Source organism: Mya arenaria, chromosome 10, assembly GCF_026914265.1.
Source record: "Mya arenaria isolate MELC-2E11 chromosome 10, ASM2691426v1".
NCBI classification, from domain to species: Eukaryota; Metazoa; Mollusca; class Bivalvia; order Myida; family Myidae; genus Mya; species Mya arenaria.
In genome coordinates this window covers 20832961-20846644 of record NC_069131.1, presented here as the reverse complement: position 1 = coordinate 20846644, position 13684 = coordinate 20832961, and the positions used below count along the sequence as shown (strand labels likewise).

At 37.3% G+C, this 13684-nt stretch overlaps 2 protein-coding genes across 2 annotated transcripts; one reads left to right on the top strand and one right to left on the bottom strand.

Moving 5' to 3' along the window:
* The first annotated feature begins 403 nt into the window (after window positions 1–403).
* Window positions 404–5667, top strand: LOC128206091 (uncharacterized). Its single transcript, XM_052908257.1, has 4 exons — window positions 404–574; window positions 2629–2753; window positions 3352–3502; window positions 3848–5667. The coding sequence occupies exons 1-4, from the start codon at window positions 541–543 to the stop codon at window positions 4264–4266; spliced, it is 729 nt and encodes a 242-aa protein (XP_052764217.1). The 5' UTR covers window positions 404–540; the 3' UTR covers window positions 4267–5667.
* A 2846-nt stretch (window positions 5668–8513) lies between these two features.
* Window positions 8514–8999, bottom strand: LOC128204443 (uncharacterized). The gene has a single exon (XM_052905859.1). The coding sequence runs from the start codon at window positions 8997–8999 to the stop codon at window positions 8514–8516; it is 486 nt and encodes a 161-aa protein (XP_052761819.1).
* Between the last annotated feature and the right edge of the window lie 4685 nt (window positions 9000–13684).

Sequence of the window (13684 nt, the reverse complement as noted above, 5' to 3'; positions counted from 1 at the left end):
AATTAAGTTTAACTGCTTAATTAAATTACTACGCGATCTACTTGCAGCGGACTTAAATATACCGATTTCAGTGTACAGTAAACCGTCCAAATACATCCGAGGTTGTTTTCGATAAAAATGGCCGAGGAGCTCCGAATGAAGTTCCATATTTTAGTGTCCAATCTATGTGACGATCACCTGTGCAGTACACGTGCATCTAAATTCTTTCAGAACCTGATAGCAAATCTACCAAATATTAATTCTTCAAGGCATATAAGTGTATATACTTTTATAGATTTTATTAACAATTTATTTACAGAAGGGTCTACCAAGTCATATATACAAATAAATTTAAATCGAAAGTAGTCAATCTGGTAAAAACCCTGGGTTAATTTATACTGTATTGACGACGTGGCAATTAAATCACTGTCGGGATTTACCTGTAAAATTCCATATTGGCTACTTTCGGTTTAATTGCCTTTAACTTGTTTTTCAATTTCATTTAGAATTGATTTAAGATAATGGTTATTATGGTAAAGAGAGTGATAGTGTTCTGTTCTGATGCTTTGGGCTATTGTGTTTGCGTCGGAGGATGGTAAGTTGTTTTCCCTTTGTATTTTCATTACGACGATCGAATGTATTTATACATATATAACTTCAAAACTATAAATATCTGTTGGAACAATATATATATATATATATATATATATATATATATATATATATATATATATATATATATATATATATATATTATTCCCTCAGATATTTATAGTTTTGAATGTATGATGCAGAACCAAACAGCTGCCCCTAGCTCACTTTAAAGGGACTAGACACCAGATGATACAATTGCTAGAAAAAAGAAAATTGTCAAAAACTCTCAGAAAATTGACATCATTGTGTACAACGCATTGAATCTTTCTTACTAATGTATCACATCGCTTACGACACATGCATGATTCGCAGTTTTTAGCATTTTTTCCAAATCGAAATTAACTGGGGATTTCTACCACGTAAATCCCAGTACGTTAAAAATAGCGTCGGTACATTTATCTGCACTCATGAACAGATATGATTTAAACTGGGAGACCATTGTGCGCTATTTTTAAACAGGGAAACTGAGACAGCATAATGACTGTTGAATTAATTCTTTTAAACATGTAAAATGATGTATAATCAGCCTCCTACCACATTTAGCTCGCATTGACATTTCTAGGCTTGTTTAGTGGAAATAATGTATTTGCAGATTTTTGGACCATCTGATTTCTAGCTCTTTTAAATATTTGCATGTGGTCTCTGCTGGGTTACACGTACAGTGCCGTCAAACATTGCCTTGAAAATAACAAATACATGACTGCCATATCCCCCTCCAATTTAAGAACAGTATTTTCAACTTCGCCTTAAGACTAAATATTACATTTAAACAATGGACAATACCTCTAAATGCTGCACCAAGAGTTATTGTTCATGCGCAGTGGATTTCTCCGAAATGAGATCTACCAGTATATAGTTTATAGTCCATAACTCGAAAACTTTTCAAGAAATGCTCAAGACAAAAAGTATGACAATTAACAAAGGGCAATAACTAAATAACTATTGCACCCAGAGTAATGGTTCTTGTGCAAGGCACTTTTTCCTTCGCGTGAAATAAATGTATATGAAGTTTGAAGTTTAATACTCAAGACTTTTCAAGAAATGCTGCGGACAAAAAATAAGTATGAAAATTAACAAAGGGCAGGGACTAAAAAGTACTGCAGCCCGAGTAATGGTTCTTGTGCACTACAATTTCCTTAAATGAGTTATATCTGTGTATGGAGTTTGAAGTCAATAACTCGAAGAGTTTTCAAGTTATGCTCTGAACAAAAAATAAGTATGGAAATAATTCAAACAATATTGCAGCCAGAGTTGTGGTTCCTGTGCATTGCACTTTTCTTGAATGAGATCTATCTATAAATTAAGTTTGAAATCAATACCTGAAAGTCATTTTTAAGTTACAATGTATGGCCCGGACTAAAAATAAGTATGAGGCTCGCCGTATGCCGAAGATAGTCGACGTATTCCGAGTGTAGGAATTTACTTTATGATCGACTTCATTCGGAACTGCTCTGCCATAGTTCATCGAAAACAATCTCGAATGGACTGTTTACAATTTTAGAAATCTTTACATTTTAACTGCGCTGCAAGTAGATCGCGTAATTTCAATTTAGCAGTTCAACAGATGACTTTATTCTTGGGAATCGAATTATTTATGCATTAATTCACTTCACTGGTAATCTTTTTAAACTAAGTTATACGAAATACACTTTAAAACTCAACAATTAAAGAAAACTATTATTTACTTTTTACGAACTACTTCTGCTGATGTACCGGCATACATCCGAGGTTGTTTTCGAAAGAAAATGACAGAGAAGTTACGAATGAATACGAATTATTTTAGGTCAGATGTCACTAAATTTTACACAGGTCGAATGACATAAATAAAATCTAATTAACTAAAATAGTAAATTCCCTACTTGAAACTGTGATACTGAAACCAGTGTGACAGTGTACTTCACAAAATCGTTGGCACTGCTTGGGATTAAGAACGTTTACAGTTTTATTCGACTCTGTTTTGTTTCTGGCAAAATTTGTTTGTGTTTACTTTAATAGCGTGTGAGAGACCCAAGGAGGGAGAGAAGGCATGTGGCTCTTCGGACACTTCTGACCAGAACAACAACACACCCGAGGAAAGTGGTGTTTGGGACTCGGTGAAGAAAGGACTTCACAGTGTCAAAGTTAGAAGAATCAGTATAGCAATTAATATAAGCACTGTGTATATGTTATATTTTCAATATTTAACCACCGAATCTGAACGTTTCATTACGGTTTTATAACAAAATGGTAATTATTGAACTGTTGTGATCGCATATGGCTGTTATCAACACTTTATTCAAACACTTTTTTGGAAACAGTTTAATTTCTTTAAAACTTGGCCTGAAAGTTTTCTTGCGTTGGCCACTATCAAGACCTTTCCTAGCCACAATAATGCGCGTTTAGGGCACTTTTTAACATTTAGACATTCATTCGCCTGAACAAAAATTGTCAAAGACTCGGAAGAGGCTGTTAATATGGACTAGACTTTTCATTGAACAACATAGTCTTCCGATTGGAGCTTAACGGTTTTTGTCCAACATGTGTCCAAATCCGCTAGCCCGGCCGGCCTTAAGCAAAAATATTCGGCATGTAGCTGTAGCTGTCTTGTAATACTACTGAACCAGAGATGAAGAAACATCCGCTGTATTCATTTACCTGCAAGCATGAGTCGCTTCTGAACTAAAAAGCCCTATTCATTTGCCCACGCAACTCATACTAAAATGCTATGATTTCTCGAAGGTTTCCAAGTATGATGCAACTGAACTCGAGAGGCAACTTCATGGTGAGCTGTTTGACAGTTGGAAAGAGTCATGCGAAGTTATGAAAACGTCTAAAATTCGAGTAGAAAATCTCCAAGCCTACCTCGATCATCTAACAGATACTTATGAAGGTAAATGACAGGGATAATAACGTTATAACCAGAACTGGACTGGTATTCAATATTGCTTAATTGGATCTAAGAACGATGTAGCCGATCGGATTACTTGTTTGAATTTAAACACGAGTGTCACTTTCCCCCCTTAATTTGTCCGATTGATATACCAGTTTTTGTTTTACAACTGTAAAATGAACATTCTTTTGGGTGCCGTTAGAATTAAAAAATGCGTCGCCAAAACGACCCCTTGAGACGATGGTTTAGTTATTATGTGGCAACGGCAAGAAAACGCACAATTGATTATTTATCGTTGTGAAGCATCTTATTGTTACAATGTAAACATTTGTGTATCTGTTATAGGAATTGGCAAGGACACAAGAAAGAAAATGAACGGCGTGTTGTTTTCTGATGGTAGCTGGGAACACAAAGTGGTAGATTGGAACTTTTCACCAGGAAAAACAAGCGGCTCTAGGTACGGTATGCTTGCATTTGGCAAATCTGCTGATGCTAAATACGTAGATGCCATGTTTGTGATGTACAAAATGGATTTCAAAATCTCCCCTAAAGTCATCGTCACTGAAAAGCAAAACTCTGCGCTCTTTGGTTTCATCAAGTGGACTTCAAAAGAGGAGCACCTTGAAGAAACCAAACTTGGCCCAGGAACAATTAAGAGATTGCAGAATTTCTTTCGTGTTAAAGCTCTAGAAGGATTTTACAACGAAGGAATCATCGATGAGATTAATTATACTGCTACGCTGGACGAAAATTCAAACAGCTAAAATGTTATGATTAGAGCTTTAGCTCATGACTAAATACCAGCTTTCAATGAAAATCAGTTTGTGAAATATACCTGGAATAATATTTGATTTACAAAATAGGTGCAAGTAAAGTTAAAAGTAAGAGTGCGTTGTATTTTGCGTATTTTAACAGTAAAGACACGTATAAAACACGGATATGAAGGGGGAAAACTCCGATAAACTGGAAAACTCCTGGCAGTTATAGGCTCGATCTCATTAATTGGAACTAGATTGCATAATAATTCTAAAAAAACGGTTCTACAGGGGAGGGAATGGCTTAATGGTGAGTTTGTGAGTGAGTAAGTTGGTGGGTGGGTGCGTGGGTTGCGGGTGGGCAGGCGATCGATCGAGCGATTATCCAATAGAAGGCATAAAGCCATTCAGCACTATCACAGTGCTTTCATTTTTTGTATCGGGATTACTTTCTCCGGCGTCTTCGTCATCGTCGAAAGTTTGTTTCCGATCAAGAACTAGTCAATGGCTTTGTTTAACCTTTTGAGTCAGGAGTTAAACATTGTATGCACGTTTGTACTTTGGTCAGTAGGTCAAAGGTAATGGAGACCTTGTTAAGAAAATCGGATTCCACTCAATATTATGAAAATTAAGTGTTGCCAAGCATTTAAACACTGACTGTGCGTTAGTAATGACCACTAGATAACTCATATATGCATTCGGGAGCGGACAAGGAAACTTTTATTAAAATACTTTATCGGACTGGTTAGTCAATGACCCTTATTGACTCTGGGATCAGTAGGTCAAGGGTCAAGGTGGCACCCTTCAATCTTTAAATGCACGTTTGCCATGGTGAGTTGATGTCCCCTGTTGATTTTGGAGTCAGAAGGTCAAAGGACGAGGTTGAGATAAATTGAGTTCGATCAATAACGTGTGTATGCCATGTTCAAACGTTGTATGATTATCTGCATGGTCAGTAGATGATTTCTATTAATTATTGGGTCAGTAGGTCAACGGTCATAGTGAGCCTTTTTTTTTAAAAAAACCCAGATTTTTCCTTGATATATCCAAGACATTTGACCATAAGATCCTCAATCGTAGCATGGCTATTAGATGACACAAATCTGTTTTGAGGTTGCGGTTTTATTTTGGTTTGACAACATCGAGCGCTGCCGAAAGGCAACGCATTCAATCCGCAGGATCCCAGTTTCCTTAGTGTCTTAATAGTTTTGCAGTTTTATTCTTACTGTTGTTTCGTTTTGATATATTATTGATGCACCGTTCAACTGTCTGTCTGAAAAAATGTTTCACATTCTGGGTAAATATCACACAGCTCATAACTGATATTTAATGATTGTGTGTGTTATGATTGTACATGTAGTTGGAATTTAGAAATTGATAATAATTTCCAAAAATGAGAACACTATTGTATGCTTGGTACATAACTATATATTAAACATATGTTGTTGTTTTTTATCGTCACCTTGAAGCAAAATCAATGCTTTTTCATGGATTTCTACAGAGCATTAGGAAAAGAAAGAAGTTTTCGACTCACAGTCAGAGAATTGCACTATTCATAAAATAGTTATGGCCTTTGACGTTTTCGTCATCGTCAAACTTTTGTTTCAGATAAAATCCTTCTAAATGGCTTTGTTTTTGGATCTTCAAATTTTGTATGCACATTGGTACCATTCTATAGATGAGTCATCTTGATATGTGGTCAGTAAGTCAACATTTATAAGAAATCGCTTAATCGTGGGTAAGCTTATTTTTATTCGCACTCGGGCCTTGCCCATTTGGCTAGTGCTCCGTTAAGATTTTTCGTCATTTTAGGTTTTTGGAGCTAAGTGTTACCCTGGTTAGAGCTACCCTGATTCTTTAACGTGCACCAGTGTTAAGCACTGTCACACGGGACCCCCATTTAACGTCCCTCCCGGAAGACGATTAGTTTTTTTAGTGGTGCGACGGGGAATCGACCCACGGGATTGATAGTCAATTGTGATACCACTAGACCACGGATCCGCCACAAAAACACTCGCACCACTACTAAGTCGCCCCCCCCCATATAGATTACATAGGCGTTTAGGTGTGAGATAGTTATCAGAACAGAACAGAACAGAATGTTTATTATCTTATGCATATACAGCATATCGATGATTCAATAGAAAGTTTAGACATAACGTCAAGAAATGTACAAATACATAAACACGATAATGAATACATGTGTAAAAAAAACCACATTCAAGTCAGTGCATGATAGAAAAGATACATAAAATAAGCTGAGAGCGATAGGTTAACAAATACAATTGACAGGACTGTGATTTGCGTTATTAAGTTATACTATTCATTAAATTAAGACGTTTAATAAAACATTTACACAAGAAATTAGATAAACTGTTTAGAATTGTCTTATTTTTAGTTGACAGTAACTCAACAAATTTAAACATGCTTGGTCGAATCCTATATCTTGGGAGAATAAACCTTAGTCTAAGTCCATTGTATGCTTCACACTCGATAACGAAATGGTATTCATCCTCGGTCACACCTTTGTCACACAAAGTACACAGTCTATTTCTTCTTTCAGTTACTCTATGTCGCCCATGTTCAATTTCTAAACAGTGGGATGATAGTCTTAATTTTGTTAATGCATGCCTATGCTTCTTGTTATTTATAATTGATAACATAACATAACATAACATAACATAAAGTTTATTCTGATGTAAGCATGTACAGCTTATTATCAATCACACAATTCTTCAAATATACATGTATAAAAATGGTATACAGTCAAACAATAACATAGATAATGATACAAACACAGAAAACAAAATAATAAGTTAATTGACATGAGAGTGTATAATACAAAATATAACATGTCACACAGGAATGTTGATAGCAGAGTTTCTTACTTTATTTGCCTTTATCAAATAAGTTGCTATTTTGTGTAGTAAGTGTTTTTTCGTTGTATTCAGCATGTTTACAAATTTGAACATATTCGGTCTTCTCCGATAATACAAAGGAATATATTTTTCACGAACTTCCCTATATAATTGATAAGTGTGGAGAGAACTCAAATACAAGTTGAACTTCCTTATATAATGCGAGAGTTGGTGAGTTGTTTACAGCTAATCTCCAAGAAGTAATGAATTGATCTAACAGTCTTTGCCTTAACAAAACCATAAATACGTTTACATTCACAGATTGCGGATAATACCAACCATCATTAAAGCCGTTATAACACAGTAAATGTTTCACTTAAAAAAACAATTTTCAACCCCATGTTCACACTGCCTACGGGCTTCATTATACACATTCGGAACTCCTCGGCCATTTTATCGAAAACAACCTCGGATGTATTTGGATGGTTTACACACTCAAAAAGTGGTACGTTTAAGTCCGCTGCAAGTAGATTGCGTAGTAATTTTATTTAGCAGTTAAACTGTGTGACTTAACTCTTGGGATTCTTCATTATGTTTGCTATAATACAATTCAATGACAATAAATTTAAACTTAGATCAATAAATACAACTCTATAACACTACATTTAAATAATGATATAATTCAAACTTTTACGAACTACTTCAACAGATGTACCGGCATACATCCGAGGTTGTTTTCGATAAAATGGCCGAGGAGTTCCGAATGCATTATACAAAGAGCTAAGAATGCAATTCCCGTTATAATTTGTAACAAGCTTAAACCAGTACTTAATAATTTTGCACTGCCTAGTAATGATTAGCGGATAGCGTCCGGTCTCTCCATAGACCGCTGCGTTCACTGTTGACATCTTGACACCAAGAATTCGTTTGATGAACTTCTTGTGGAACATTTCCGCCTTTCCGGCTACTGAGAACCCCCATACTTTGCCACAGTAGCATAAAATTGATGTCACATATATATCAAACAGGTTTATCATAATGTTTAACGGCACGTCAATCCCCTTTGTTATGTCAAACAATGAGTTATCGGCGGGTACACGATAGAAAACTTGATTGAGAGTAATCACCTATTCTATATATGACAATGGGTCGAGAAATGAAGTAGAATAGGCATCCAATCAATATTTATTTACAAACATAAATAGCACTGGTGATTAAAATCATTCAAAATAAATATAAATTATATTAAACAAAACAGATTGATTTAAAAATATGTAAAGCAGGCATCGTACACTAATATAATATAAAAAGTAGCAAATATAAGTATTAACATAGAATAGCACTACATGGTGATAAAAATAATTCATTACAACATACAACAAGTAATTGATGAACATATTAATCTACAATGGGTGCGGTCTGTCGCTCAGTGATAGGCGCAAACCCTGCAATAAAGCTGACTTCTCTTAAAAGTTTGCTTTTTGTCATGTCTCCATCTTCGTAGTCTTCCCATGACTTGTGGAGTCGGCCATGGGCAGTCTTGTATGTCGCACGTTGGTAGCGGGTAAGGCTTTGCTCTGATAACAGTTTGACCTTGACATCGACGGTCCCTGCTTCTGAATGGAGTAGAGGAATCAGAACGTAAAGTGGGGCGCCAATTTTCCCATTTATTCGCCTATGCCATCCTTCTAACTCATTATTTGTTCTGACCGTTTCTTTGAAAGCTGACCGATTTTCGAGTCGCCGGACTTGTCTCTCGAACCAGTCGACCTTCACGTATGACATGAAGGTCTGGAGTGCTTCGTGGCCGGATTCGGTCGCGATGTCCTTTAATGTTTCAACCGCTGCCCGAGTGTGTTCAGCCGTCAGGAATGGAAGGGACATAACTTTGCGCATGAAACAGTATTTGTCTTGCCGCTTTACATATGCGGTTGATAGACCAAGTCCTTGATTTTTTCTGTAGAGCGCGTGTGTTAAATGGAACACGAAACCTTGTATTGTGTTGGGAAACACAGATCTGACTGCGTTCCAGACAGCTTATTCGAAGTCCATCATGAACCACTGCGCAGCGGGTTGGGCATCCATGGCGTTAGTAATAGCTGTGAAGACTCGAATGTAATCTTAAAGTGTTCTTCTACTCATCAAAATGTAGGTTGCGCTTTAGTCGACAAGACTACATGCCTTTCCCCATCGTCAGTTTGTATGTCATCAACGAGGAATTCGCCCACTTTGATGAAGTTAGTATCGAGGACAAAGTTCTTGTCTGTCAGTACTGGATCTTTAGGGCGAAGTTTCTCGCGAGAAGAGTTGACCATCCTTGCAACGTTGTACAGTTTTGGCAAGCAGTGGTCCCCTGGTTTTTGGATGGTTTTGATCACTGTTTCAGCAATATCAGCTTCTGACCGCATGAGTTGGTTTTTCCCTAATTCTTTAGCCAAGGTACATATAAGTACTTTATTTACCGCACCGGGATTAGATACGTGGGTGTGTTGATGCAAGCCGCGAATGTATGTTTCTCCAAATCGTCTTACTATGACTGGGCAGCTTACCTTCTTGTTTCGTACGCTATATATCCAGTAGACCTACTCGCGCTGTGTACGTTTTACGGTGTATGTAAAATCGTCACTGCTTGCCAGCTTTGATCCCCCACGTTAAGTACCATTATTGACTGTCGTATATGTTACTGACCCAGTCGCATCATCGATGACACCATTGTCAACTTGTGGATCGACCATGGACATGTCTAAGATGGTCTCTGGACGATTGATATGTCTATCCCCGACATCGAATGACGCGTCCAGGCTGGCTCCTTGTGGTTGCTGGACAGGCGACTGTGGGGCTGGTGATTGTGGCTGCCGGGCTTGCGAATGTGGCTGCGGGGCTGGCTACTGTGGCTGCGTCCATCTCCGGCAATTTTGTTGGTTTAATGCCGAGATGTTTCGATTGTAAGTTCACTTTACAGAAGCATTTCCTCTCCATTTAAACACTCTTTCTGAATGATTTCACTAACCCAGATTTAGCTTTGACATATAACCGAGTTTTTCAACATCGACCATGTCGGTGGTGTGTAAAAAAGGATCATTCCTATGAAGTTTTATCAAATTTGTCCAAGCGGTTTAGGAGAAGAAGATGATTATAACCAATTATTGACATTTTCCTTTAGGTTACCATGGCAACCAGAGTTCTGCATGGAATTCATTTCTTTGAACAATTTTGAAAAAGCACCAACCAAGAATCATTCCTATGAAGTTTCATCAAAATTGTCCCAACGGTTTAGGAGAAGAAGATGATTATAACCAATTGTTGACGCCGAACGACAGACGCCGGACATAGACCGATCACAATAGCTCACCTTGAGCACTTTGTAGGGATAGTAGGGCTATTTTAGAAAAGATAAGGAAAAAGGAGCCTAACAAAAAGGTAGGCAAAAGAAGGAAAAGAAGGACCCGCATGAAAGCATGTAAAGGCTTAAGTAAAACTAGTAAAGCTGAAGCAGTTGTTTCAAATCTTGTTAAAAGTACTTCAGATCAGAAGTTTATCTGTTGAACCTTCAGAGCAATACAGATTTCATTGCTTTAACTTCAAATTAAGAAAGTACATGTAAGTGCATTATTTGAACAAACTTTGTGGAGGGTCATCAAATGATGCTACATAACAAATGAGCCGCATCGCGCGATTTTAGGCCGTCGGACATAGTTTCTATTATTTTGTTTTATTAAAGGTATTTGAATTAAATGATATTTCAGAAAGAAATTCTGAACATTTCATGATGATATCATTTAAATTGCGTAAGATACGTGTTTACAAGTGTGAACATGTATTGCGCATTTTTAGTACTAAATTTGACGTCATTCAAATCATTTGATGTCGTTACAACAACACATTGTTTAAATGACGTAATATAACTACTAGCTTATAATTCAAATTATTTTCTTAACACGGAGTCATTAAGAAACATTGATTAAGATAAAAATGCTGAATCATTTATATATTTTTTATTATATTTGGCCGTTTTAAACACAGAATATTAATGCAGTCAAAATATGTCGGGACGAAAATCAAATTCATGGTTGCTATGGGGAAACATGAGTAAGCAAATGGTCATAAATTGTCGAGAAAATGGTGCACCAATGACAAACCTTTAAAAGAAAGAAGTTTGGAAGAAATTGATATCCATAAAAAATCTTTATTTTTGGCAATTTTTATTTATGACTATTTCTTTTAAAATAATAAGGCCAGAAGACCCAAAATCGCGCGATCGGGCTCAAATATCAAAGGTCTGGGCCCAGCCATTCCCGACAAATATATTTTCAAAGTTTATCTTGTATGACTCTATAGAGGAAACTAGTGACCCTCAGCTTTGACCCAATGGTCATGGTTTGAACTTGGTAGAGGACTTTAATAGGAGGTTACCAAAATCGAAGGTATAGGGCTTGTAGTTTGAGACAAGAAGATTTTCAGTTTTTACTTACATAAGTTAAAGTATAAGGGAATTGTGACCTCTGTAATGGTGCCAGTTTTGACCCCAGCGGCATAATTTGTATAAACTGGGAAGACCTCTGTATGATGCTATAACCACATATTTAAGGTCTGTGCCAAGTTGTTTTGGACAAAGATTTACCTACATGTATAGACCTTTATGTAAAACATGTGAAATGGCATGGTCAGTTTTGAACACAGGGGCTTTATTTGAACAATCTTGGTAGAGGCCCACTAGACAATGTTACACATCAAATATCTAAGCTGCAGTCCTTACAGGTTATGGTCAAGAAGTGTTACCTTTGGTTGTTGTGACATCAAGAGTTCTACATAAAATCAATTTCTTGAACAATTTTGAAAGGGCACCACCCAAGCAACATCCCTGTAGGAGATGTTAAAAGCAATTGTTGTTGGCGAACCCTAGACATAGACGTAGCACAAAAGCTCACCTTGAACACTTCGACCAACAGCACTCTCCGAGTGCAGGTTGTCTCTCTTCTACTGTTGTTTTCACTGCACCATTACATATATAATCATCTGGCCTTTGGCCAGTAAACTCAAAACTGGAGGCTCAATTCTGTTCACAAGCTGAATTATAACATTATTTTCAATTTCAAGGGGCCATAACCCAGTCCAGCAAAGGTTGTTGCTCTGTGATTTTGTCACTATCTAACTACTGTATAAGTAAAGTAAATATCAGATAAGAAATGGAGGCACTTATGTGGTCAAAAGCTGTATTATAGCAATTTTGACAATTTCAGAGGCCATAATCCAGTCATGACTAGGCGGATCTGGCTGGTTTTAGAATGTAAGCAACCCCTTATGGGTATCTAACAACTGTAAAGGTTTGATTGAGATACAATCAGATCTTAAAATATGAGACACACAAACAGATGCACATACCATGGACCACAGGGGCAGGTTGCGCTATTTTGACACACCACGCCCCTGTCCGTTTTGTTTTTTTTATCATTTTTTTTTTACAATTTTCAGTAAGAATATGATGTGGCAACTGTAACTTGTGATAATTGGCAAAAAACAACAACAACAAGAGCTGTCACAGTATGTGACGAATGCCCCCGAATGTGACATTGACCTACGAACAAGGTCAGTACATGAAAAGTTGATCTTGCCTTTACGTGTCAAATACATATGGCAAGTTATTTTAAATTGCCTCTGAACATAAAAAATACCACCCATATTTGACAACCTACACTGTTATGTCCTTATATTCAGAATTCCCTTGTGAATAAACACTTAGTGTATCTTTCACCTTAGAGGTAGGGACATGGGTCTTGCACACGACACGTCGTCTTCGTATGTGGAACACATGTAGCAAGTTATTTTAAAATCTGTCCATACAACAGAACGTTACAGCCCGGAAACGACAACCTATACCCTATGTCCTTGTATGCAGCACTCCATTGTGAATAAACACTAAGTGTGACCTTGACCTTTGAGGTAGGGACATGGGTCTTGCACGCGACACGTCGTCTTGGTATGTGGAACACATGTGGCAAGTTATTTTAAAATCTGTCCATACAAGGGAAAGTTACAGCCCGGACATGACAACCTATACTCTATGTCCTTATATGCAGCACTCCATTGTGAATAAACACTATGTGTGACCTTGACCTTTGAGGCAGGGACACGGGTCTTGCACGCGACACGTCGTCTTGGTATGTGGAACACATGTGGCAAGTTATTTTAAAATCTGTCCATACAAGAGAAAGTTACAGCCCGGACACGACAACCTATACTCTATGTCCTTATATGAAGCACTCCATTGTGAATAAACACTAATTGTGACCTTGACCTTTGAGGTAGGGACACGGGTCTTGCACGCGACACGTCGTCTTGGTATGTGGAACACATGTGGCAAGTTATTTTAAAATCTGTCCATACAAGGGAAAGTTACAGCCCGGACACGACAACCTATACTCTATTTCCTTATATGCAGCACTCCATTGTAAATAAACACTAAGTGTGACCTTGACCTTTGAGGTAGGGACACGGGTCTTGCACGCGACACGTCGTCTTGGTATGTGGAACACATGTGGCAAGTTATTTTAAAATCTGTCCATACAAGA